This window comes from Brachyhypopomus gauderio, chromosome 6 (genome assembly GCF_052324685.1).
Source record: "Brachyhypopomus gauderio isolate BG-103 chromosome 6, BGAUD_0.2, whole genome shotgun sequence".
Lineage (NCBI taxonomy): Eukaryota > Metazoa > Chordata > Actinopteri > Gymnotiformes > Hypopomidae > Brachyhypopomus > Brachyhypopomus gauderio.
In genome coordinates this window covers 16,921,135-16,948,233 of record NC_135216.1, presented here as the reverse complement: position 1 = coordinate 16,948,233, position 27,099 = coordinate 16,921,135, and the positions used below count along the sequence as shown (strand labels likewise).

The 27,099-nt window shown below is 44.6% G+C and overlaps 3 protein-coding genes across 4 annotated transcripts; 1 reads left to right on the top strand and 2 right to left on the bottom strand.

The window, feature by feature from the left end:
* Positions 1 to 1,468: 1,468 nt before the first annotated feature.
* On the bottom strand, positions 1,469 to 4,658 carry mrm2 (mitochondrial rRNA methyltransferase 2). The gene is made up of 2 exons (XM_077009217.1): positions 4,058 to 4,658; positions 1,469 to 3,517 (listed from the first exon to the last, which is right to left on the bottom strand). Exons 1-2 carry the CDS (start codon positions 4,359 to 4,361, stop codon positions 3,093 to 3,095), a joined length of 729 nt encoding a protein of 242 aa, XP_076865332.1. The 5' UTR covers positions 4,362 to 4,658; the 3' UTR covers positions 1,469 to 3,092.
* A 6,552-nt stretch (positions 4,659 to 11,210) lies between these two features.
* On the top strand, positions 11,211 to 14,021 carry nudt1 (nudix (nucleoside diphosphate linked moiety X)-type motif 1). The gene is made up of 4 exons (XM_077009216.1): positions 11,211 to 11,366; positions 11,578 to 11,732; positions 12,696 to 12,841; positions 12,939 to 14,021. The coding sequence occupies exons 2-4, from the start codon at positions 11,581 to 11,583 to the stop codon at positions 13,109 to 13,111; spliced, it is 471 nt and encodes a 156-aa protein (XP_076865331.1). The 5' UTR covers positions 11,211 to 11,366; positions 11,578 to 11,580; the 3' UTR covers positions 13,112 to 14,021.
* snx8a (sorting nexin 8a) lies at positions 13,650 to 27,004 on the bottom strand. Of its 2 annotated transcripts, XM_077009213.1 has the most exons (14): positions 26,867 to 27,004; positions 26,352 to 26,418; positions 25,205 to 25,332; positions 24,898 to 25,027; positions 23,604 to 23,794; positions 22,685 to 22,805; positions 22,201 to 22,337; positions 21,024 to 21,104; positions 20,738 to 20,898; positions 19,305 to 19,434; positions 17,431 to 17,499; positions 16,615 to 16,758; positions 15,750 to 15,899; positions 13,650 to 14,950 (listed from the first exon to the last, which is right to left on the bottom strand). In XM_077009213.1, the coding sequence occupies exons 2-14, from the start codon at positions 26,371 to 26,373 to the stop codon at positions 14,858 to 14,860; spliced, it is 1,557 nt and encodes a 518-aa protein (XP_076865328.1). In that variant the 5' UTR covers positions 26,374 to 26,418; positions 26,867 to 27,004; the 3' UTR covers positions 13,650 to 14,857. The 2 variants fall into 2 exon arrangements, with proteins under 2 accessions (XP_076865328.1, XP_076865329.1); XM_077009214.1 differs by lacking the exon at positions 26,867 to 27,004 and having other exon boundaries at positions 15,750 to 15,896; positions 26,352 to 26,510.
* Between the last annotated feature and the right edge of the window lie 95 nt (positions 27,005 to 27,099).

Here is a 27,099-nt window from a genome sequence, read left to right as displayed (position 1 = left end):
CCCCAACTATTTTTGCAAAGTGCTACTTCACAGCAATCTGCAAGATTTCTTAATGGATACAAAGTAGTCATGTGTAATATACACTCATTTCATAAAAATCTAGCCAGGAAGTGATCAACTAATATATCAGTTTTGGGGGAAAAACCTGCAAGCAAACAGACGGCTGTGATCAGCTCTACAAGACCACATATTCAGTGTAATATTGCGATTTTATGTTCATCTCTGACAGGAAAATCCATTGACTGTATAAGATAGAAAGAGCTAATTAAGTGAGCACCAGGAACATGCACGAGCTAGATTTCAATCGATGCCTCTGAAAACAATGAATTTCTTCACCGACACCATCTGGGAGGAAACCTGATGTCTTAGTAAACATGAGAGAACACTCAAGAGGGGTGTTTCTGCAGTTCTTGGATAGAGTAATAAAAGTGTTGTAAAAAGTATAATTGAACCGTATTACGGACTGTGGTGGTCCTGCTGGAGGCAGTTGACTTCTTCACACTGAAGCTGTACCATTTAGGCCAAAGGTGCCGATACTGGGCCCTCTGCCAGAGAACTTTTCCCTAGTACGATGCCTTCTGCTTAAGATTCTGTGAGCTCAACTAACTAGCGAATTGGACTGCTCGGAGTTCCTGTTTGACTTAAATACGTGTTGTAAAGGCCAGAAGGTTTATCTAAACCAATAAAATAATAATTACTGTATTAATATGCTAGATCTATCTCAATATACTTGGTGTCTGTGGAATTCCTGAGTGTCCTTAAGAGCTGGGATGCTTAAAGTGAAGGTTAAAACCAGTCCGAGGCCATCATGGTATAATATGAATCAAAGTGTCCTGCTTTGGGGCCACAGCTTTCTCATTAGTCAAGCTGTCTATGGCTTTTGTGTTCCTCCATTTCTCTGCTCGTGAGCTTGTAATGAGAGAATGATTGCACATTTCTACATGACTGGTTAAACAGATTATCCGTTTTCAACCTGCAACAATTTAGCATCCCTATTAGAGACACTAAGTAAAAGCATAATCAAAAATGGAACCCTTTGAATAACAGAACTGACTGCCATGGTTAAGAACTGATCACTATTTACAGTTCACAAAATATTATTAGAGCACAACAGTGGTAATTAATGGACTTGTCCTAATCTAAAATTACAGTATACCAACACGCAACATAGATCCAATGTGCAGGTGTATTGAGCTGTCCCCTTGTTCTGAGCTCATGCAGCTTCCTGCTGACAACTTAAGAGTTCCATCAAAAAGAAGGAAGTGAATGTTTATACAAGTGATACAATAATTTAAATATGCTGATACAATTATTTAAATATGTTACTCATAAACCATCAGTATGAATTAACCATAAATGCTTCAACAGTGTTGTATTTATGTGTTTCATCTCAAATTGTCCATCAAAATGACCTGAGAGTCGGTGCATCATTGGAATACCATGCATATTTTCATGTAGACAACTCAAGAGCGCCATACACTGGCAAGCTTTATTTCTAACAACAATATTAGTTTTGTACAAGAGTCTGTGATTCTCCCAGTACAGCTGGTGAGTGTCACTAATGTTCAATGAATAAAGGAGATCCACCACTCAGTTCTCCAAGAACACACCCATCAAAATACCCCCCACCACCACCACCACCACCCACACAAACACACAGTTCAGGCAGCAAACAACAGCAGAGTCTGGACCAACCCCGCCCAGGTGGAGTGCACTTCTCTGCTTTGTAGGTCTTGTTTTGAATATCTTTGTATATTATAGCATTTGGCAGAGACCGTGGGCTTGGAACTAAACCCACGATCCTAGTGGTGTCAACACTTTTTACTCCAGGCATTACTCCTCACACTGGACAGAAGCACACGTCTACCACACGATGCATTCAAACATAATGCTTAAGCCGTATGAATGTTCAGAACATACTGAATACATACTAATTACGTACTAAGCATTTCATTCTTCAGCTGAGTACACTGTTCATGAGTAATTAGAATATTTGCTTGCTTCGGTATTTTTATGTAAGAAGATATACAAACATACTTTAGTCAAGACAGGGATGTTTAGAATTTAAACACTTGTCCAGTCTAAGCCTGCAAAGGTAACAGACAAAACAAGACAAGCCATACTACTGTTTCCCATCTGTATATCTGAGAGGTAGAACACTCCTCGCTGGGCTTAAACACACCCCGTGTCGCAAGGGATTTTGGCCTTTTAAACATCTCCATTCACAAGTCTTTAAATATGCTACATCTGAGTAGTGAGGGTCGTGACCTCTGCTTGTGTTTCTACCAGGTTTTACTCACTCAGACACAAGATAATGGATGGAATATTCTGAAGGATTTTTAAGAGCAAAACTGATATTAAGACCTACATTGTGTTTAGTCCAGATATCTAAAACACGAATAAACATGAATAGACTTGTTCTGAATAAACTTATAAAACACTCAAAAATGAGTTTGCAGATGTTCTTAAAACTTAAATGATTACCGTATTAGTATGGGTTTAGGCCCAGCAAAAGCTGCTCAAAAGCGATAAATTTCTCAATATTAAAACTACTGCCAAGCTAGTGCTATACATAATTATAAATAATGAGAAACAACAAATTTTACAACTTATAAGTTACACATTCCTAAACCTATTCTTCAAATTAAATCACAGGTACACAGCCTCTGGACATAGATGTGGCTCTCCATAAACTTCAGTTGTCCATAGCAGGCACAAACTGATCTTAAACACCTGTGTGAAAGCGTTCTATAGGGTATGGTCAGAACATAGGGGATGGCTAACAGGTGGTTTGTCTTTGTGCTGTGTGTCCCTTATCTTTGAAACAGACCTTTGTGCAAAAAGATGATTAATCCTCTATACACATGGCTCCAAGTTTAGCAGACTCAGATTAAGATTCATCCTAAACTGAAAATATTTTCTATTGGTGATTCACTATTGGCACTGCAATTAAGTCCACTGGAATTGGATTCACCGTTGGTGCTGCCACATCTTCAGTCATGTCTAGGAACCCAACCCAGTATTTTGTAATTAATTCTTGAAAAACCATCTCAGTAAGCTCTTTAGTCCTAAGAACATGAAGATAAACGTCTCTACGTCTTCCTGTACGTCGTGGCCAGGAAATAAAGCTCGGCCGACTCTTTCCTACTGGCTTTGGGTTTCACGGTCCTCACGTCGCGAAACGAGTGCGCGACACGTTCCCGGAGCTTGTGTGCGGAAGCTCCGTCCCAGTACTTACACAGGAGAGTCCCGCCAGGACGGAGGACCTTCTCCGCCAGCTCCAGCAGTGAGAAGCACATGCTCACTAGTCTCTCCTGGTCCAGCTCCCTAAAACCACTGGCATTGGGAGCCATGTCACTCAGGATAACATCAGCATGGTTTTGAGGGAGGAGCCTCTGCAGCTCTGTGTGTGTGTTGGCGTCTGTAATGTCCTTTTTCAACAGGAAGTGAGCACCTTCCAAAGGAGCAATATGCAGCAGATCTAATCCAATTACACTTCCTCTGGGTAACTCTGGTCCTGCAACAACACAACAGCAGAACAGGATCCTGTAAGTTTTCCTGGAGTCATGGCTGGGTGTGTATCTGAATACATCTATCCAGAAACACTCTAAAATATTATGTCTGGTTTTCCGATGATATTTTGCTTACAGACACTTTCATTAATAGAACTAAATACCTCTAGTATGCTTTCAAGGTTCAAATGTTCAAGGAATACAACCACGCGTCTTCTCCTTGAAATCAGAGGAACCTTTAGGTATCCATTAAAGGTGTGTCAGATATGCTAATTTATAGTTAATAGATTATATACCTCCTGTCATGTTTCTTGTTTTTTTCCTTAACAGCAACAAATATTTATCTTAAAGAGAGAAGAGTGGTTCTATTCTACATATACTGTAAATAAAAATCGTGATGTCAATGACTGTAGATTGAGAGAGAGAGAGAGAGAGAGAGAGAGAGAGAGAGAGAGAGAGAGAGAGATTTTAGAGTTGCTGGGGTTCACACTTTAAAAAACCTCTGACCGGGGACCAGTAGGTTTCGTTCCTCTCAGGAAACGTACTTTCCGCTGTTGAATTGACTCTCTGCACTGCCACTTGGCTCCAGGCTCCGGGCGCAGCACCACAGTCTATAACACTGAGGCCAGGTCTCAGGATCCTGAACTTGTCGTCCATTTCCATCAGCTTGAAGGCACTCCTGCAGCGGAAATTGTGAGAATGTGCGGCTTTAACGAAAGGGTCGTTTATCTGTCGCACAAGCCATCGCTGGTCAGCGCTACTCCTCCCCTTCATGTTTAGAGAGACCTTTTTCAGCACTGCCGCGGAACTGTAAAAGGACGATTTTTGTAGATACAGACATTTCGACATGGTTTAACTATCGAGCTGCAGAAGTGGCAAACGGCGGTAGGGGTGACAAGCGAACAAGTTCTACCACCCGGTTGAGAGTTGCGTGCGTAAAATGTCTCCGGTGTCAAAGGCACAGTATAAATATTGTTCAAGGCCTATAAAAAGTTCCTATGTTCCTATAAAAAAGTTCCTTGTTTCCTATTTTCCTATGTGTACATGCTATGACAGTATTTAGTAAAGATTTCCTCGTCGTTAATGTTCTGTTCATCAGATAACTCCTATAAAAATGTCATTCTCGGTAGTTAAGCGAGTCCGGCGTTTCCAGTCGAGGTTATTTCCATGTAACACTCCAGACTCGAAACATCCGGTAGGCGGAGTTTGGTCTTTTCCACAGATCCGTAAGCAGAACCACGTTGTTGGAAAACGCGCGCGGGAATGGAGCGACGTTCATTGTTTAGTAACGTGTATTTTATTGGTTTTAAACCGGCAACTTGCTCCTGTTAGAAGTGTTGGGGTTTCTTGCATAAGTAAGCGAATGTGATTACTGTTGTGTGATATTTGTGTACTGTAGGAATGTTGACGTTGCTGTAACGATGTAGTGAACGTTACCGATAGGAAATGATTGTGCTGACAGTATTTTTGTTCGCAGTGTGTGTTGTGCGTGTTTGCATTTAGTCACAGTCCCAGCCGCTTACATGAAGATGTGAATCACAACCTAACTGTCTCCTGTAGGAAATGTTCACGACGAAGCTGAATCTCTGGTGCTGGTGGTGCAGCCTGGGCGAGTGTTACTCGGGATGAAGAAAAGAGGGTTTGGAGCGGGCAAGTGGAACGGTTTCGGGGGCAAAGTTCAGTCAGGAGAAACCATAGAACAGGCTGCTAGGCGGTGAGTTACACTGCAAGTGTCAATCACTTGGCATTCAATGCCAAATGTTTTGGTAAATATCAATTGAAATAATCTAATTTTACAAAATATCAATACATTATCCATATCAATATTTTACAAATATCAGTTCAGTGTAATGTTTACAAATGCTCAGGTAACAAACCTTTTGATGTGTATTTTTTATATTTTATTTTTTTGTAACTTGTTCACTTTTGACCTCTTACAATATCCTCATAGCCTTTTAACCCTTAGGCTATACAGTAATTTTTTTTAATGTAGCTTAATAAAAAAGATTCTGATCATTTTTCCAAACTAAGATTCATTGGCCTTGGCTCATTTTCTGTGAGGAACATAAATCAGAAAACATTTTCAATGACCACCCCCTGTATATCCCACTCCCTTCACATTTATATTACATACAGGGTCTTTGGGTCAAAGTGTGGAAATCAAGCCCTTGGTGTGAGAGCCCACAGTGTGCATTGTTCCTGCAAAAGTTTACCAAATTGTTACAGAATTGGACCAATCAATAAATACTATCAGAACCCACATTCCCACAAATTTCACCCTCTGTTTTGTGGGAACCAATCATAGAGAAATGACACTATAAATAGATCTGTCAGCACGCTTCCATACCACAAATGATCAAAATGGAGAAGCAATTCTTTGTTCAGACTGCCTTACAATCACAATGTGAGGATCACATTTCTGAAAAATCAGAGTCTGACACTGATTTTGAAAATGAGGAGGAGCATCAGCCAGCTCAGTTAGGACCAGCCCATCAGCCAGCTCTGAAACGCAAGCGTGACCCAGAACCAGACCACCAGCAGCCAGCTCTGAAACGCAAGAGTGCCCCAGAATCAGGCCACCAGCAGCCAGCCCCAGAATCAGGCCGCCAGCAGCCAGCCCCAGGACCAGACCACCGTCAGCCAGGACCAGACCACCGTCAGCCAGGACCAGACCACCGCCAGCCAGGACCAGACCACCGCCAGCCAGGACCAGACCACCACCAGCCAGGACCAGACCACCACCAGCCAGGACCAGACCACCACCAGCCAGGACCAGGCCACCACCACCCAGCCCCAGGACCAGGCCACCACCCAGCCCCAGGACCAGACCACCACCACCCAGCCCCAGGACCAGACCACCACCACCCAGCCCCAGGACCAGACCACCACCAGCCAGGACCAGACCACCACCAGCCAGCCCCAGGACCAGACCACCACCAGCCAGCCCCAGGACCAGACCACCACCAGCCAGCCCCAGGACCAGACCACCACCAGCCAGCCCCAGGACCAGACCACCACCAGCCAGCCCCAGGACCAGACCACCACCAGCCAGCCCCAGGACCAGACCACCACCAGCCAGCCCCAGGACCAGACCACCACCAGCCAGCCCCAGGACCAGGCCACCACCAGCCATCCCCAGAACCAGGCCACCGTCAGCCAGCCCCAGAACCAGGCCACCGTCAGCCAGCCCCAGAACCAGGCCACCAGCAGCCAGCCCCAGAACCAGGCCACCAGCAGCCAGCCCCAAGACCAGACCACCAGCAGCCAGCCCCAGAACCAGACCGCCATCAGCCAGCTCCGAAACGCAAGAGTGCCTCAGGACCAACTCGCCAGCAGCCAGCCCCAAGACCAGACTGTCAGCAGCTTGCAAATGACAACATATGGTTGTCAAAAGATGGCAGAATAGAGTGGTCTTTCTGCTCAAGAAAAGAACCCCCCCGCATGGCTGCTAATGTGATTCGGATGAAACCAGGACCTACTCGTTTGGCAGTCACTCATGCACAAGACATCAAGTCTTCTTTTGAACTTTTTATGTGTACCCCTATCAAGAAAATCATCCTGGATTGCACCAATTTAGAAGGAAGCAAAGTTTTTGGAGAGAGGTGGATGGCTATGGATAAAACTGATTTGGATGCTTACTTTGGGATTCTTATCCTTGCTGGTGTTTTCAGGTCCAAAGGGGAAGCCACAGAATCCCTGTGGAGTACAGAAACCGGCAGAGAAATTTTCCGGTCAGTGATGTCTCTGAATACTTTCAAAATAATTTCAAGGTCCATCCGTTTTGATAACCGTGATAATAGACAAGCTCGACGGCAGACAGACAAGCTAGCTCCCATAAGGACGGTTTGGGACAAGTGGGTGGCCCGTCTCCCCCTGTTTTACAACCCTGGGCCCAATGTCACTGTTGACGAGCAGCTGATGCCATTTCGGGGCCGCTGCCCATTTCGGCAGTATGTACCATCAAAGCCCGCTAGGTATGGTATAAAGATTTGGGCTGCCTGTGATGCTGCTTCATCTTATGCATGGAACTTGCAGGTCTACACAGGGAAACCCAGTGGAGGAGCCCCGGAGAAAAATCAAGGCATGCGAGTGGTCCTCGATATGGCTGAGGGACTTTCTGGACACAACATCACGTGTGACAATTTTTTCACATCACACAAGCTGGGACAGGAGTTGCTAAAGCGGAAGCTGACCATGTTGGGAACAGTACGCAAAAACAGGTCTGAGCTTCCTCCCCAGCTGCTGAAAACAGAAGGCAGGCCAGTCCTGTCATCCACGTTTGTGTACACGGCTGACACGACCCTGGTATCATATGTACCAAAGAAAGGTAAAAACGTGACTCTCATGAGTACGCTGCACAGGGACGGCAGAATCTGCGGCCAGAAGCATCAAAAGCCTGAAATGATAATGGACTACAATGCCACAAAAGGAGGGGTGGACAACCTCGACAAGATGCTGACTACTTACAGTTGCAAAAGAAAGACCCTACAATGGCCTATGGTGCTATTTTTTGATATGTTGGATATCTCAGCGTGCAACGCCTTCGTCATTTGGATCTCACTGAACCCAGAGTGGAACAGGGGAAAGATGCAGAAGAGACGCCTCTTTCTTGAGGAGTTGGGCAAAATGTTGGTGAGACCTCAAATTGAAAGAAGACAATGTCTTCCAAGAACGCCAGCCTCTGCAGCCATTGTGAGGAGGATTCAGGAGAAAGGTGATCGTGCCACATCCCGCAAAATTAAAGAACCACCATCTGCAGACCCTGAGGTAAGTGATTGAGGATGTTGCAGTGTAATAATTCATGTTTCTGAGAAAGTGGTGTGTTTGTATATATCCTTATTTTGTCATTATTCTAGATTGTGGCCGGCAGGAAAAGGAAGCGATGTAAAGTGTGTGCACCTAAGAAGGACAATAAAACACAATATACATGCGCCCAGTGCAAGAACTACATATGTAATACACACACGGTGAAGGTCTGCCCCTCATGTGCTGTATAATCTGGTATGAAAATGGCAATATTCAATCGGGCTAATGTGTTGTTCAAAAAGATGTTATGTGTATGCTGACCTGAGAAGGTTAAATTTCTAATGTTCTAAATGATACAGTACACTGTAGTTTTGGACAAACTTGCTTCATTTGTACATTTGTTGATTATTTTCCAGTTATGCCTGTTTTATCATTCATTTCCTTATTGTTACATTTTAATGAGAAAAGTAAAAAAATAAATAAATAAACAAAAGTGGCATTTCTATTCATAAATGTAATTTAACAAATGTAAAGCAAACAAATGTAACATGTATTGTTTATTTTACTTGCAATCAAGATAAAGTAAACATCTGATTATTTTAACAAAAAAGGTTTTATGTTGAATTAAAAACCCCAGAATACAGGACTCTCTGTGTAACAGAAAAATGAAGACCATATGGTCCAAGGGTCTGTGGGACCCATTTTTTAAAAATCAGCTTAAAAAAAATTATACAAATTTTTTTTTCAAACTGAGATTCATTGGTCCTTGGCTCATTTTCCGTGAGCAACATAAATCAGAAAATATTTTCAATCACCACCCCCCCGTACACCCCCCTTCACATTTGTATTACATACAGGGTCTAGGGTCCACTGGACCCTGGGCTAGTCAAAGTGGGCAATCAACTGTAGTTGATAGTCGTCTGTATGACTTTAAAGGATATACAAACAAAGGACAGGTGTTTGGCATGCAAAGGTGGGCAACCATCAACACTTTTGATGGTTGCCACATCAGGGGTTGATTGCATATTGTCAGACAGCAGACGAAGAATCTCTATAGAGACAAAGGGGTGAGATCTGAAAGAAGCATCTTTTCTCTCAGCCCTCATTATCCCTCCCTCCACTCTGGACCTGTGTGTTTCACCCAATCATGGGGACATGATGCTATAAATGCTATAAAAGATGGCAAAGTGATTCTCAGTTCAGACTGCCTTACAGCTGATATTGGAAGAGACAGAGGATTTTGATGGTGATTCAGAAGAAGAAATTTCAGGATCACATTTCTGAAATATCAGAGTCTGATGGTGATAATGAAAAGGAGGATGAGCAGCAGCCAGCTCCGTTAGCACCAGCCCGTGAGCAGCTAGCCATAGGACCAGCCTGTCAGCCAGCATGATTTATGATTCATTTCCTTATTGTGTTACATTTTAATAAAAAAGTAACTAATAAATAGAGAGCAAACTAATTTAACATATGTATTGTTTATTTTACTTGCAATTGGGCTAAATCTGATTATTTTAACAAAAAATGCAATGGATCCGCCAGACCCCAAGGGTGATGAAAAAGCCTGGAACATATCAGGGTTAACTACCGAGAATGACATTTTTATAGGACTTATCTAATGAACAGAAATGACAGCAATCAAACGATAACATTAACAACAAGGAACATAGGAATCAAAAGCTTTTTATAGTCCTTGAACAATATTTATTCTGTGCCTTTGACACCGGAGACATTTTACCCACGCAACTCTCATAAAACCCAAAGACAGTAGGAAAGAGTCGGCCGAGCTTTATTTATTTTTTTGCCATATTTTTGTCAATTGTGATTTTTTTTACACCGCAATCTAAATTTGTCCTCCGCTTTTAACCCACCTGTGCAGTTAGAACACACACACAAACTAGTGATTACTAGGGGGGTGTGGATCACACGTGCCCAGAGCGGTGGGCAGCCCTAGCCCGGAGAACTAGGGGTTAGTTGGGGTTAGGTGCCTTGCTCAAGTGCACCTCAGTCATGGCCTCAGGTCTGGGAATCGAACCCACGACCCTCCAGTCACAAGACCAGTTCCCTACCACCAGGCCATGACTGCTCCTATTCTTTATTTCCTGGCCACAACGTACATGAAGACGTAGAGTCGTTTATCTTCATGTTCTTAGGACTAAAGAGCTTACTGAGATCGTTTTTCAAGAATTAATTACAAAATACTGGGCTGGGTTCCTAGACATGACTGAAGATGTGGCAGCACCAACGGTGAATCCAATTCCAGTGGACTTAATTGCAGTGCCAATAGTGAATCACCAATAGAAAATCTTTTCAGTTTGGAATTAATCTTAATCTGAGTCTGGTAAACTGGAGCCATGTGTATAGAGGATTAATCATCTTTTTGCACAAAGGTCTGTATCAAAGATAAGGGACACACAGCACAAAGACAAACCACCTGTTAGCCATCCCCTATGGACATCGTCTGCCCACATTTCAGTGAAAGGGATTTTGTCCACGTCGAACCACAGAGGCCTCATTTCTAACATAAAAAATGGGGATGAGGAGCATGTTGAAATAGTTATTGCCATTATACCCAAACAATACATGGTGGAAACTGCTGTAAAGTTCTGGATACCCTCAGACTCGATGGGCTGGCCAGTGTATGTGCTGGCTAGAAAGATGTGGACATCCAGTAGCTGTTTCTCCAACAAATTCAAAGGTGATATTGCCAATCTTATGCAGTGCATCTACAGTGAGGCCACTTTCTTCCAGCAATTCACTGAGGAATGAACATGATTTCATTAAAAAGAAATACAAACGAAGGCAGTTGTGCATTTTAAGCGAGCCCTGTGTTTCCAGTCGAAGTTATTTCCAGGTAACACTCCAGACTCCAAACATCCGGTAGGCGGAGTTTGGTCTTTTTCACAGATCCCTAAGCAGAACGTACGCTGTGTTGTTGCGAGCGCGCGTGCGCGCAGGGGGTCCGCGTCAACCACGCTGTTGGAAAACACGTGATCAACCGAGCAGGCGCGCGGGAATGAAGCGACGTTCATTATTTAGTAACGTGCATTTTATTGGTTTTAAACCGGCAACTTGCTCCTGTTAGAAGTGTTGGGGTTTCTTGCATAAGTAAGCGAATGTGATTACTGTTGTGTGATATTTGTGTACTGTAGGAATGTTGACGTTGCTGTAACGATGTAGTGAACGTTACCGTTATCGATAGGAAATTATTGTGCTGACAGTATTTTTGTTCGCAGTGTGTGTTGTGCGTGTTTGCATTTCGTCACAGTCCCAGCCGCTTACATGAAGATGTGAATCACAACCTAACTGTCTCCTGTAGGAAATGTTCACAAGGAAGCTGCTCACTCTGGTGCTGGTGGTGCAGCCTGGGCGAGTGTTACTCGGGATGAAGAAAAGAGGGTTTGGAGCGGGCAAGTGGAACGGTTTCGGGGGCAAAGTTCAGTCAGGAGAAACCATAGAACAGGCTGCTAGGCGGTGAGTTACACTGCAAGTGTCAATCACTTTTCCCAGTTAGTAATTCGCATTCATCGCGAAATGTCCAGTTCAGACCAAATGTTTTGGTAAATGTCAACTCAAATAATCCCATTTTTCAAAATATCAATACAGTATCCATATCAATATTTCACAAAAATCAGTTCAGTGTAATGTTTGCAAATGCTCAGGTAACAATCCGTATATCATTCGTTCATTTGATATTCAACTGAAAATTAAAATCGGAAAATCAAAAAAACTATTAATTATTTTGTTTTTCGTTTTGAATATAAAAACAAAAAAACAAACCAGGCTTGTATTTTTCAGTTTTTTATTTGATGATGATCCAAACAAAAACTGCAAAATTAAAAAAACGGATTCGGAGCCGAACTTGATTTTGATTTTTTAACTTGACCCATTTGTGTGCCCTGGAAGTTATTCATTTGTTTATTCTTCGTGGGCTTGACTGCGATAAAGTTGGTTTCACGTTCGCAATAATTTTAAGAGTGTATCAGTGCCAAAATGTGTAAATTCTCATTTCTGGCAAACAGTGTAAAAGTGCCAAAATGTGTAAATTCTCATTTCTGGCAAACAAACCAAATACCTACAACTTTGTTTACTCCAGGAATACACAAATTTTAAGTTTTAGACAACATTTTATTTAAAATGTACAAACAAGCCTGGTTTGTTTTTATATTCCAAACGAAAAACAAAATAATTAATAGTTTTTTTTATTATTATTTTCCGATTTTGATTTTCAGTTGAATATCAAATATCAAATTAAAAAAAAAAAAAGAATATCAAATGAACGAATGATACACGGATTGGTAACAAACCTTCTGACGTGTATTTTTTTTATTTTTAACTTGTTCATTTTTGACCACTTATAATAATATCCTAGCCTTTTAAAATGCACAAGTGACTTCATTTGCATTTTTTTTTTATGAAAACATGGTCATTCCTCAGGGAATTGCTGGAAGAAAGTGGCCTCACTGTAGATACACTGCATAAGATTGGCAATATCACCTTCGAATTTGTTGGAGAAACAGAGCTACTAGATGTCCACATCTTTCGAGCCAACACATACACTGGCCAGCCCATCGAGTCTGAGGGTATCCAGAACTTTACAGCAGTTTCCAGCACGTATTGTACGGGTGTAATAGCAATAACTATTTCAACATGCTCCTTATGCCCATTTTTTTGTGTTAGAAATGAGGCCTCGGTGGTTCGACGTTGACAAAATCCCTTTCCCTGAAATGTGGGCAGACGATGTCCTGTGGTTCCCGCTGTTGCTGCAGAACAGGAAGTTCTTGGGCTACTTCAAATTCCAGGGTCACGATGTGATAGTGGACCACAAACTGGACGAGGTGCAGGACCTTTGATTGAATTCTCACTCCTGACAGTTGCCCTGTAGTCCTGAGAGGGGATGTCATGGCCCCAGTTTGCATTCTACAGTGAGGGTGTGCTCATATAAAACAAAACATTTCACAAGGTCGACCTTGTCTGACACACACACTGTAATAATTCTTGTTTTTGTTGGAACCTTTTTGCTTCTTTTTTTTAGTAATGTGTACTGTTGCTTAGAGTTGACTTTTTTTATCTTCAGAAACCAGAAGATTAATATAGTTTATAATAATCATTGTTGTACTTGTGAAATAATCCTGTTTGTAAAGTTCCTTTCTTAAGGTAAAATGGTTATCAAAGAATGTGTTTTTAATAATTTTGATGTTCCAGTTCACATTTCTCTTTAGATTGTTCACCAAGATAATACCTTGAGGTTTTGGAATCCATATAAAATGCCAGGATATAAAGTATAACGTAATGAAGAGGCATCTATGTAAAAGTTTTAAAAGTAGAGTTTTCGATTTGTTGTATCACGACTAAAATTCATTGCAAAACCCATCATATGTGAAACCAGAGTGCTGATACATTTAGCATCATCTTTATTTATTGTTCTTTAGCAAAAAAGAAAAAAAACAATTAAGGTACAAAGGGGTAACCTAGCTATTTGAAGTGTGAGTCCCTCTCAGACTCCCACACCATGCATTCAGAAATTGAACTTGCAATTTGCTCACAATCCCACAAGGGGGCAAACTGGCACCAAAGATCCATCAAGTGAATGAAAATTAATTATGAATACAGTGGTTAAAAAAAAAAAAAAGTCATTATTTTAATGCATAACTGGCAGAAACAGTCTTTAAAAAGCACACAAGTAATCTTTCCTCTTTTTGGAAATTGTATATAGTCTCATGAACTACAATTTTTTGTAATAAACACATTTACAACATTTAATACTATTAATTATTTTAGTCTATTTTTCCTTAATTCAACCTGAGACGTAAATCAGTCCTAATCAAATATATGTAGCCATGTGTTTGTGATTTATCAAAAGGTGTGAACATGTCTTTGGTTGTGCCAGCTCCTGTAGGTGTTCTTCTGCTGTTGCTCACTGTATTGTGCTTATTTTAGTAGAGATCCAGACCCCAAGTTTGGGCTCAGGTTGGCCGCTACACATATTTCACAATCTTACAAGAGTTAGAAGAATAAGTCATTAATGCATCTGATATACAACTTATTTGAGTTGTGCCTCATTTTAGCTGTTAAGCCCCCCCCCCTCCAAAAAAAACTCCGAACTCCATAGAGTATATTCTGTGCAATACTGCCATCATGTGGAGGCAACTATGAATATATATTTCATCATACAGTATTTATCAGCAGTATTGCACCTCTAACACCCTCTAATATTCAGTACAATGTTCTACAATACAAAATGCAGACGCTCAGCATTCTTGGCTTTGCAGCAACATTTTAGCATGCAGGGCTCAATGCAGTAGCCGTTACTGCGTTACAGTGACTACAGTCCCCCCAAAGTTACGCTGATATCTGTTTCGCCACCAAGCTCAGCATAAAACACAGAATCGAAAGCCCTCTTCAAATATGCAGCATGCATGCACACACACACACACGTGACAGATAAGCCATCAGTCCCCCTTAATCTGGGTGAAATGCATCGCAAAATGCATAGTAGTGTTTTTTGCGGAGTAGAAGAACAGAACGGGAGACGATGGGTGAAGTTCGGGAAGTGCACACAGGGCTCGGGTCTCCTCATCCACCTCCAGGTGCGCTGCCTACCTGGGACTGAGGGGAGGAGACTGCAGACCGTTACTGCTGGAGAAGAGGCCCGTGAGCTTGGCGTGGAGGTTGCTCCATCCTTGACCCATCTACAGGCAGGAGAAAGACAGTCCAGCACTAACAGCATACTCAGTTTGCAACGGTTCACAGGTTTTAGTTAAAACTGTGAAGCTTGTGAAGATCTACACTGTACAGTAGATTCTACAGTATATATGAGGCACCTAGTTATTTGAGAAAACATTACTTATTAATTATAATGCAATTAAGGCCTTTTAAAAAAGGACAAGTCTGACATTTTACTGGCTAAATGCTTATGCCTGAAAATTCGCTATGGACAAACAACTGTAATATACAGAAATAGAAAAAAAACACAAAACAATCACTCTGGTAGCTCCCTCTGTGTAAATAAGGGAAGGCTTGTGTCTGGCACCATATCAACATCTGGGCATGTTAGGTAGATGCTTACATGACTAGGGACAATCAAGAAATAAACATGCACTCCAATGTCCTATGAAAACAAGCAGTTTATGCATGACACCCAGAGGTGCAGAAAGTAAAAGAACCTCTGCATATAGCAGCTAAAACCTACCCTGCAACTCCAGAACTGGAACTACTAGTCATGTGAATTTTGGACAAGGAAGTGAATACCTTTCTTAGTGGAAACAGATGTGGACGATGAGAATTTCTGCAAAGGACCCCTCCAGACACTCAATATGAGATGATTCTTTATAAAATATTACTGTGGTTACTTTGGAGTTTTCACAATAACTCCCTCACCAATATCGTCATCTTTTTTTATTATTATTCCTTTTTTTCTTTGCTTCCTTATTCCAAAGTAACTTGTGTCATGTGACCTGCCAGCTCATCTGGCCTCAACCGCGTTCTCACCTCTCGGTGGCCCTGCACATGGGAGCTGACGAAGGCCCCCAGGATGTGGGAGGTGAGGGGGAGGTAGGCAAACACCAGCTGGGTCTCCTGGTGCGCGCAGAACAGGGAGAAGTAGTTACGCAACTCCATCGTCTGGATGGCGTTCTCCTGCTGAGAAGGGGACAGAGCGAAGTCACGGGAACGCAGCGATGTCAGACATGAAGCCCTGCTCGTCCGGCCGGTTCCGTCACCTTCTGGCACGGCGAGTGGTGATCGTACAGGGAGAGCTCGCCAAACGGCGTGCAGAGCATTAATCAAGCGTTCCGTGGATCAAAACACATTGTGGGAAGGTCAAAGGTTAAATATGCCGGAGTGGTTTATTAAAGTGTAATATTAATCGTGAGAAGAATTTCTCCTGTTCCTCCACCCCTGGTTTGTAAGTGTTTCAATCTCCTTAGTCCTGGTTACATTGATAATATTACTTCAGCAAACACACAACAACCTATGATACAATGCAAGTTAAAGAGTTGCATTCATCACCAAAGCACCTGGTTTAACAACACAACTTGATTTACACAGACTGTTCAATCTAAGTGCTTGAATGCCGAGTTCTAGTAACCACATTAGTGCATTTGTATATTCACAGTGAGGTGAAGGTCATTACAGAGAACATGTCTTAGTCTTTTTCTAATCTTTACTAAGCTCTTATTAACAGGCTTAATCATATGTGACACTTGAGCTGTTTGTGTGTGCATGTGTGTGTGCATGCGTGTGTGAGTGTGTGCATGCGTGTGTGTTTGTGTGTGTGTGCATGCGTGTGTGAGTGTGTGCATGCATGTGTGAGTGCGTGCATGCATGTGTGAGTGCATGTGTGCATGTGGCTGACCTGGACTATGCGGGACTCCAGCTGCTCCACCTGTTCTTTGGGCTGCACGGCCGCACTCATCATCTGCCTCTTCATCACGCTGTACTTCTGCAGCGCCCTCTGGTGTTCGTGCAGGACGCCCTTCTCGTGCCGCTCACACAGGTCCTGCCATGCCACGACACACATCTTCACTCTCGGACGAGCGTCGATCGCACCAGTACAAATTCATGGGCCCCCCAAGCCCCGCCCACAGCCCTCAGACTTTCATGGGCCCCCCTCAAGCCCCGCCCACAGCCCTCAGTCTCGCAGGCCGCACATGGTACTGCTTCAATTATCACTTGCCCCGGTCTCCCTCCCGCCTCCATCCCCACCACACCAACCCCCGGCGTCCCTCCCACCTCCGCTCCCACCACATCAGCCCTGGTTTCCCTCCCACCTCCGCTCCCACCACATCAGCCCTGGTTTCCCTCCCACCTCCACTCCCACCACATCAGCCCTGGTTTCCCTCCCACCTCCACTCCCACCACATCAGCCCTGGTTTCCCTCCCACCTCCACCCCCAACCACACCAGCCCTGGTCTCCCTCCCACCTCCACCCCCAACCACACCAGCCCTGGTCTCCCTCCCACCTCCACCCCCACCACACCAGCCCTGGTCTCCCTCCCACCTCCACCCCCAACCACACCAGCCCTGGTCTCCCTCCCACCTCCACCCCCAACCACACCAGCCCTGGTTTCCCTCCCACCTCCGCTCCCACCACACCAGCCCTGGTCTCCCTCCCACCTCCACCCCCAACCACACCAGCCCTGGTCTCCCTCCCGCCTCCACCCCCACTCACCCTGTACGACTGCAGCAGGTCCAGGAACAGACTCAGCTTCTCCACCACCTCGTCCTCCTCTCTTTTCCCCTGTAGGACAGAGAAGGCCAGATGTGGGAGCGCCCATGTGAGAGGTGGTGGTGTGTGAGGTGGTGGTGATGTGAGAGGTGGTGGTGGTGTGAGAGGTGGTGGTGGTGGTGTGAGAGGTGGTGGTGGTGGTGTGAGAGGTGGTGGTGGTGGTGGTGTGAGAGGTGGTGGTGGTGAGAGGTGGTGGTGTGAGAGGTGGTGGTGGTGTGAGAGGTGGTGGTGTGAGAGGTGGTGGTGGTGTGAGAGGTGGTGGTGAGAGGTGGTGGTGTGAGAGGTGGTGGTGGTGTGGAGAGGTGGTGGTGGTGGTGGTGTGAGATGTGGTGGTGTGAGAGGTGGTGGTGGTGTGAGAGGTGGTGGTGGTGTGAGGTGGTGGTGTGAGAGGTGGTGGTGGTGGTGTGAGGTGGTGGTGTGAGAGGAGGTGGTGGTTGTGAGAGGTGGTGGTGGTGGTGTGAGAGGTGGTGGTGGTGGTGTGAGAGGTGGTGGTGGTGGTGAGAGGTGGTGGTGGTGGTGAGAGGTGGTGGTGTGAGAGGTGGTGGTGGTGGTGTGAGAGGTGGTGGTGGTGGTGGTGTGAGAGGTGGTGGTGGTGTGAGAGGTGGTGGTGGTGGTGAGAGGTGGTGGTGTGAGAGGTGGTGGTGGTGGTGTGAGAGGTGGTGGTGGTGGTGGTGTGAGAGGTGGTGGTGGTGTGAGAGGTGGTGGTGGTGTGAGAGGTGGTGGTGGTGGTGGTGTGAGAGGTGGTGGTGTGAGAGGTGGTGGTGGTGGTGTGAGAGGTGGTGGTGGTGGTGTGAGAGGTGGTGGTGGTGGTGTGAGAGGTGGTGGTGTGAGAGGTGGTGGTGGTGGTGTGAGAGGTGGTGGTGGTGGTGGTGTGAGAGGTGGTGGTGTGAGAGGTGGTGGTGTGAGAGGTGGTGGTGGTGTGAGAGGTGGTGGTGGTGAGAGGTGGTGGTGGTGTGAGAGGTGGTGGTGGTGGTGGTGAGAGGTGGTGGTGGTGGTGTGAGTGGTGGTGGTGAGAGGTGGTGGTGGTGGTGAGAGGTGGTGGTGTGAGAGGTGGTGGTGGTGGTGTGAGAGGTGGTGGTGGTGGTGTGAGAGGTGGTGTGAGAGGTGGTGGTGTGAGAGGTGGTGGTGGTGTGAGAGGTGGTGGTGTGAGAGGTGGTGGTGGTGTGAGAGGTGGTGGTGGTGGTGGTGAGAGGTGGTGGTGGTGTGAGAGGTGGTGGTGGTGGTGTGAGAGGTGGTGGTGGTGGTGTGAGAGGTGGTGCGAGAGGTGGTGGTGGTGGTGGTGTGAGAGGTGGTGGTGGTGGTGGTGGTGTGAGAGGTGGTGGTGGTGTGAGAGGTGGTGGTGGTGGTGAGAGGTGGTGGTGGTGGTGAGAGGTGGTGGTGGTGTGAGAGGTGGTGGTGGTGTGAGAGGTGGTGGTGGTGGTGAGAGGTGGTGGTGGTGTGAGAGGTGGTGGTGGTGGTGGTGTGAGAGGTGGTGGTGGTGTGAGAGGTGGTGGTGGTGGTGGTGTGAGAGGTGGTGGTGAGAGGTGGTGGTGGTGGTGGTGTGAGAGGTGGTGGTGGTGTGAGAGGTGGTGGTGGTGGTGAGAGGTGGTGGTGGTGGTGAGAGGTGGTGGTGGTGGTGAGAGGTGGTGGTGGTGGTGAGAGGTGGTGGTGGTGGTGAGAGGTGGTGGTGTGAGAGGTGGTGGTGGTGGTGAGAGGTGGTGGTGGTGGTGAGAGGTGGTGGTGTGAGAGGTGGTGGTGGTGTGAGAGGTGGTGGTGGTGTGAGAGGTGGTGGTGTGAGAAGTGGTGGTGTGAGAGTTCGTGCGGGAATGAACCGGCACCTGTTGCGCAGCCTTTTCCGCCAGCAGAGAGAACTCGCCAGACAGGCTGTGGAGGGAGTGCCTCAGGTCGGCCCACGAGCTCCCGGAGAGGTCCAGCGCCGGCACGGGGGAGGAGTCCAAACCCAGCACACTGGAGCGGCACAGAAAGAGAAAACAACTGAGACTAGAATACTTGCTGAGCTGCAGAAGTGCTGGGCGAACTCATCCAGGTCACAGCGATCTCACTCCTTTTCTACATCTGATTTCAGAAATTTGCTGAATTAACATACTGAGTTTTTTCCAAAGAATTATAACCACGCCTCCCTTATACAACTAAAGATGTAAAAGGATGGCATAATAAAGGATAGTGTAATAGTGTGATTTTGTAAGACATAGGACATGGTCACAATGTTTTGACAGTATACTTAAAGATGCAATTTTTTCTTGGACATTTTGAAAAACATGAAGTGAAAACTTCAAAGAAGAAGCTCACAAATCTCCTTTTGCAAAAAAGTAACACTTCCTACATGTCAGTGTCCCTTCCTTTCGAGAGAAAAGAAAAAAAAAACACTGGCATTTGTACTATTAAAACTGTTACCGCCATGGCAACAAGAATGGGCATATAGTTTACAGTATATTTAACATTAATAAAATGTCTGTTAGCACCACACAATAAAGTACCTACTTCCAGAATGAAGTTTAGTTTGAGTGTGGATTTTTGTGGACTGTAGTATGTCTACAGTACAGGAGTATCTATAGTACAGTAGGGGCGTGTCTACAGTGGGGGCGTGTCTATAGTACAGTGGGGGCATGTCTACAGTGGGGGCATGCCTATAGTACAGTAGGGGCGTGTCTACAGTGGGGGCGTGTCTATAGTACAGTAGGGGCGAGTCTACAGTGGGGGCATGCCTATAGAACAGTAGGGGCGTGTCTACAGTGGGGGCGTGTCTATAGTACAGTAGGGGCGAGTCTACAGTGGGAGTGTTTACAGTACAGTAGGGGCATGTCTACAGTGGGGGCATGTCTATAGTACAGTAGGGGAGTGTGACGTGTCTACAGTAGGGGCGTGTCTATAGTGAGGGCAAGTCTATAGTACAGTAGGGGCGTGTCTACAGTGAAACAGGCCTCTCACTGCTTACTGTCTGCGTTATCAATGCTGTATGTGCGATGGAGATTTTTTGCATGCACACAGACTGTTGTCCTGTTTGTGAGAATAATCTGTGGTCATATTTTTTTGTCTCCTCCTGATGTTTATCTCTCTATGTTTCTCCCATAATCTGTACGGCGGCGCTCTCTTGATGTGTGGCCACTCTAGGTTCTCGGTGCTTTACACCGGGGTCCTGGGGAAACTGAATTTCCCCTCGGGAAACAATAAAGTTTGTTATGTTATGTTACAGTGAGGGCGTGTCTACAGTGAGGGCGTGTCTACAGTGAGGGCGTGTCTACAGTAATACCCAAGCTCCTTCCCCAGCACCAGCAGATCAGTAGAATTCTCCTTAGAGCGCTCAGCCATTCTGTCTGCACGATCACGGAGCTTCTGGAAGCTGGTGTGGACATTTCTGATCAGCTCTCTGCTTGCAGAAAACAGAGACTGGATGTCTGCAGGTAGGTAGTCCTACAGGACAGGATAGACATACGGTTAACGTGACAGTTAGGTGCATCCATGTTCAGCATGGCTTTGTATCCCTCAGTACTATGAAAGACTTCAACACAGGAGTTAAAGAACACACAGGTTCAAACCTTGGCTTGAGTCGCATGTCTGCATGTCATGAACTCATCTCCCATTTTCTTGAAAGCATCACGTAGCTTTGTCTGGACGTCCTAGAACATTACAAAACAGGCAAAAATCTCATTTGGGTCTTATTTTTTTATTTTTTACTTTTTACTAGATTAGATTCCATTTTTTGTCGCTGTGCAGAGTACAGAAGCACAGCCAATCAAGCCAATAATACAATATTAGTGCAGTGAAAAAAAATTATATATATATCACACATATATATATACACATACATATATACATATATATATATATATACACACACAGTATGTGCAACTTGCAATTATAAGCTAGAGGTCTGAAGTGTAAAGTACAGTATATCTCCCTACTGCGCAGTATATGTTTACTGTATAAAGTACAGTGCAGTGAGTACAATTAAAGTGACGGGCTGGAGTTCAGCAGGGTCATGGGTGAGACAAGTAAAATGTCTGTAATTGGTCCTTGATAATGTTCCTTGCCCTGCTCAGATAGTCCTTCTGGTAAATGTTCTCAATGGTGGACAACTGAGTGCTTGCTTACTTGCTCAATGAAGTCACAATGTGAAAATCAACATTGTTTTATAGATTGTGAGGAAGTAATAAGCTCATTGGTGAACTAAACAGCTGTCTGAGAGCATGGATCACCTCTCTAATGAATTATGTGAAGAATACTTAATTAAATATTTATTTGAACAGATCAAGAACTCTATTCAGGATGCAGGTACCGATATGTCAGACTACTATAGAACAAAATACACAGGCTAATTCAGGTTAGCCTGATCATCTGACAGACCCTTAACGGAAGATGAAACTAACATTTACCAGAGTGAAGAAACATCTAGAGTAAAAATGTGGCAAACTGGTGCCGTAGGCCTGTAAGATAGCGTTACTTTAGTCTTTAGTGAAGATGCCATTACTGAAACAAACAGGATCTGAAAATCACTAAAATTATCAAAGGAAAATACCCAGCATGTTTTTGTGGAACACATACATAAGGGAGTTTTGGATTACAACAGAAACTGCTCCACTACCCAGACTGCACTGCCATGCATGTACGCTACCATGGAGAATTCTGAACAGGAAGAAGCACGTGGGATTGAGGAACTACGAGTGCTCTATGTACCCAGCATCAGTGAACAAAGCAGTGGGACCAGAACAGTACCGAGCCACTGAAGGTGAGGAAGGTCTTGACGAGCTCGTCCTCCGAAAACAACGGATGCCTCGCCACGAGGTTCAGGAACCGGGCCAAACCACGACGCCGTCCCTCGATGAACTCTCGCTCCGACATGGAGGTCAGGACTACAGAGGGCAAAGCAACGTCATGGAACTTCTCCAAACGCAACCCACAAAGCAAAAGCCCCAGAACACTCCATCAGGACATAGAGGGATGCTGTAAGAGTTGATTTAGCATGCCATGGGAGAACAATTATATAAAACCACTTAAAATTACCCAACAGACTTAGACAATAGACCAAAACACACAGGAATACTATTTGCTCTTTTCTTTCAGTGCATGACGATAACAAAACCACCAGCAGAACTCTGGGTAATAAACATGATCGACGTAAGGGAGTGCAAAGCATCAGAATCTACAGGTTTAACTGCAAGGCCCTGACCTCAGCATACGGCACAGGCGATAACCGTACCTCCTTTGAGGGCCCTTTTGGGTGGCAAGGCAGGCACCATTCTGTAGGCATATCTCTGCAGCAACAGTTCATGGAAGACATCAAAGTCACTGTATCGCCGGTACACAGACATTTTGAAGCGCTGAAAGTGAACACATCAAAATTAAATCCTAGTTAAATCCAAATTGATTAAATTCCATTTAAATCCCATCCCACAACTCAATAAATCCCAACAATAATAAATCCCAATTATTTTTAAAATGCAAATGTTAGTGCCAATATCCAGTGATGATTAAAAAAAAACCTTTATACTTACTGTATATAAATAATGACAAAAGATTCACAAATAATCAATCTATAAAGCCTACTAAAATAAGCTTTTACTGAAATATGTATGCAATTGTAAAATAATAAATATTATCCAACCACACAGGAGCTAAGGGTTAACACTACAGTCCTCTCTCTTGTCTCAAATGAAATAAATCAGCTACGTGGAAAGAAGACTGCACAGGCAGTATCAACACAGAAAGACTATGTTGATGAAATAACTATTTTGATTATACCGCTAGCATTTTAGTGTTCAAGCTGTAGGCCGCATTTTTGCCAAAACTCTACAGTCGTTATATTGTATGGTATTAGCCAATGCCCACTTTTCCTATTGTTTACCATTTCAAACGTGCTTCGCGTCAACTTTATAGTTGTAGATAAACCAGCAACAACTCCACCGTCCTACTTGTTCAGTGTTCTGACTGACACAACGACATAATCATTAGCTTGCCTCAGACAGCACTCAAACATACTGAAATATTTCTCACACGTTCTCTTCCATTCATTTTAATAGGAGGCCACAGTGAAAGTGAAAGGGTCTGAAGCATCTCAGGGCAGACACATACGTCCACCCCCGTGACACCTGCACGCCCTGCAGGCCAGCAGCTCTCACCTCACTGGTGATCTGATACTCCACATGTTTGAGAAACAGGCCCTTCTTCTCCGGGATGAGCTCCACCTGTATGGCGTCCTTGCCCAGCAGGTTAGCCAGGGTCACAGAGATGAGAAGAGGGTTCTGCTGAGCCACCTGCAGCCTCAGGCACTGGAGATCTTTTGGCTCTCCTAGCTGGGGCTTAGGGAACTCTTTAAAAGAGAACACACACACACACACACACACACACACACACACACACACACACAGAAATAACCATACAAGCACAGCAAGTTGTCACATAAGGTCACATTTTAGTCACCCACCAGAACCCATGCCACATGGTGCTGAATTATTTATTTATTTATTTATTTATTTTGGGGGGGGGGGGGGGGGGGTTCTTTGTTGATCACTTCCACCACTCATGTGACCACATTATACAGTAACTTCTAAGGACAGTGGAAACAGGTTTGGTATTTGGATTTTAAAAGTCCCAAAGTAAGCTGACAAAATAAACACAATCTCTTCTTGTTCGTGCACCTGGTTTAACTTGATTTTCTGAAGCCTCCTAATACAATACAATGTCAGACGTGAGGGAACTCAAACCTGGAGACAGTCCCCAAAAACAACACATTTAGGAAGTAAGGGTCTTAAGCAGTGAGAGCAAAGTCCACCGTCCCCTGCCCCCTCACACCCCGTCAGGCGTGGGAGGAAACTGGCATGTGACAGGGGGGAAATCTCCCTCTCTCAGGGTAACATGACACAGGCGCCTCGCTTTGTGCAGCGAAGCTTCCACAAAGACAGCACCTGAAATAACACCAAGGGCCCTAAAATCACCCGCTCTCCAAAGAGAATTTTCACTTGAGGTCAGAGAAATGGGAAAAGATCCACACCGCATTTAGAACAATGCCTGCATTTTATAAAGGGTGGCGTCTCTAATTACTGACCACCATCTCACAAATCAGTGCAAGGAACATAAAGGGTAAGACAACGTGCAATTTCTAACATTCACCAAATCAAAACTTCCTGTGTTGAAAATGCTTATTCACTGAATTCCAGAGCGGGGGCACAGAAAAGTGCTAAGCGAGTCTTTATGAATGCTGCACACAGTATACAATTAAAGATAATAAGCTCATATGGCTCTTTCGTGAAGTGTATTCTGGACATGTGGCAGACACGGTGAACAACACAAGCACAGAACCTGATGCCACACACTCATCAGTGAACAGCCCCGCGTGACCCGTCGTATGCAGCCAATCATTTACAACCAGTAACTGAGACTGTTGTTCTGGGTGAAGGCTGCACTCCAACTTACCTTGTATGCAGTTTTCCAAGAGTTTGGGACTCGGTTGCTTCCCTTGCTGAGCGAGAGCGATCAGAGCCAAAGCTTTATAGAGGGACACCTTACTTAGGAAGCCATTGACATCGTCTATCTGCTCCTTGATCTGGAGGAATAACAATGATAACCATAACACTCAGTTAGTTTGCACAAGCACAGCTCACATACCGACAGATGAATCAAGCTGAACTACGATCTTGTTTTCTATAAAACTGTTCGTTCACACTCTGGAAAAGCAATAAAAGCAGTAAGAGCCCCTTTGTCTCCACGTCCCACAACCGACCTGGTTCTGCAGCGTGAGAGAGAGATCAGTCCTGCTCAGGAGCCTGTGGAACACGTCCATCTGCACACGCTCGTCGGCCCTGCTGCTCAGGGCTTGGTGCACTTCCCGGTAATATGAAGGCACTGATCCTGACACCAGGAGATGGATGGTTTAGAAATACAGTAGCATTTATATGTAGCAACATGTGGATGCACAGGTATCACACGGGTGCATCACTCCGGAAGAACACATCAGATCTCAAAGCTAGACATTAGTTTGACATTATAGTTTGAAAACTGATCAGATATTTTTTCAATAAGATAATGTACAGGATGTATTGGGTTACGTGTATGTCAGCCTACATCTACATATTAAAATATCACCAGAAGCTTTATAATCCCTTCTTAACTATCTCCTACAAAGTCATTTTTGTGCAGTAGGGTAACAATATAGTCTAAAAATCCGGAGCACAGGCAAAAGTACAATAGCTATGACTTCACGTGTGCTGGATCTGAATGTCCACTCTAATGCTCGGTTACGCAATAGGTCCGTTTCGTGGCGTTCTTGTTTTTTTGAGGACAAAATCATGTGGGTCTCCTCACGTTTAAAATGCATCCTCTTGTCTGCACAGATCATCACTATGGAAACCCTGGCAGCACTTATAGGCGAATCGGATCCTTACTGAATGATAACCAGCGGTTCACTGGTAAACATAGCCCGGTCAGTCAACGAATTCTTGTTTGCAAAGAAAGCCCTGTTTTATCAAACTCCTGTTAAGCCCTGATATCCACACACTGGTTTTTTTTGCACTGTACCTCGACCATTTAAATCCAAGTAATAGTCAATACCATCGTTGCACGCCTGCAGCTAAATATTTTCCAACAGGTATAACCTGTGCCATAACAAAATGACAGCGCTGATTCACATCAGTTTCCCCAAACTGTATCTGGATTATGGAAACTTTATTTATCTCTTGGCGCAGCAAAAGGATTCTTGCTCCTGGTATATTAAGAAAGACTGGGGTTATAAAATATGTCGAATACGTTGTAAAAAAAGACCTCAGAATGTGTAAACATTTTTGCTACCTACCTAAACGAATCCAAAAACACAACTAAATTTTCTCACAGAGAATTCCTTGTATTAAATAAGTTTAGTTTTGCCGACTTACCTTCATTTATCTCCCCTTCCATAGTTCAGGTTGTCATGTGAGTACATCGGCACCTCCATGTGATTTCCTGGGGAAAAAAAGTAATTTCCTACTCCTTAGAGTCCTCGCGCACTGGCATCGATGTGCCGCGTGCGTGTGACCGAGTGTGTGGGCGGAGTCACACGCAGTCTACGCAGCGCAGAATTGAACAGAATATCAACTCGCCTCTTCGGTACGTGAGGAAGGAAAAAGGAAATGCACGGTACCTCACTATTCTGTTACCTAAACCAAACACGCGAGCAAAAACGCGACTTTTAGTGAGGAGTTAGTGATCGTTTCTTGTTCTTATTTGTTCTTCATCTGTTTTTGAAGTAAAAATTGTATAATGTGGGTTTGAAAACTGACAGATATAAACGGGCATAGTAATAAACTCACCTACTAACGTGGTTCGCAATTAAATAGTTGTGAACAGGTTGCACTGTGAAACAGAGACCATTTCGAAAGTCCCAAATCTCGTAAATGTTGTTGCTTTATACCTTTCCAAAGACCTATCTTCATGGATGGATAGATGGATGGATGGATGGATGGATGGACAGAATACTTCTCCACTTGCACCTTCTCTGGGCAATATCTGAGATCTTCAGAATGGATACCTTGTGTCTGCTGAAGCCATTCTCCCAGTTTGGGGGTCACCGCCCCTAATGCACCAATTACCATGGGAACCTTTGTTCCTTTGTTTATCTTCACCGTCCACATCTTTTCCAGGTCT

Bases quoted from the DNA above. Each gene is read 5' to 3' on its own strand.
- nudt1 (XM_077009216.1), top strand. From the start codon at position 11,581: ATGTTCACAAGGAAGCTGCTCACTCTGGTGCTGGTGGTGCAGCCTGGG. The intron at 11,733-12,695 runs GTGAGTTACACT...GTCATTCCTCAG, and splicing joins ATAGAACAGGCTGCTAGGCG to GGAATTGCTGGAAGAAAGTG. The intron at 12,842-12,938 runs GTATCCAGAACT...TTTTTGTGTTAG, and splicing joins CCAGCCCATCGAGTCTGAGG to AAATGAGGCCTCGGTGGTTC.
- mrm2 (XM_077009217.1), bottom strand. From the start codon at position 4,361: ATGTCGAAATGTCTGTATCTACAAAAATCGTCCTTTTACAGTTCCGCG. The intron at 3,518-4,057 runs GTACGTTTCCTG...GTGTTGTTGCAG, and splicing joins AGTCAATTCAACAGCGGAAA to GACCAGAGTTACCCAGAGGA.
- snx8a (XM_077009213.1), bottom strand. From the start codon at position 26,373: ATGGAAGGGGAGATAAATGAAG. The intron at 20,899-21,023 runs GTTTGAACCTGT...CCTGTCCTGTAG, and splicing joins GACATGCGACTCAAGCCAAG to GACTACCTACCTGCAGACAT. The intron at 19,435-20,737 runs GTATTACTGTAG...GTGCCGCTCCAG, and splicing joins GTGCTGGGGAAGGAGCTTGG to TGTGCTGGGTTTGGACTCCT.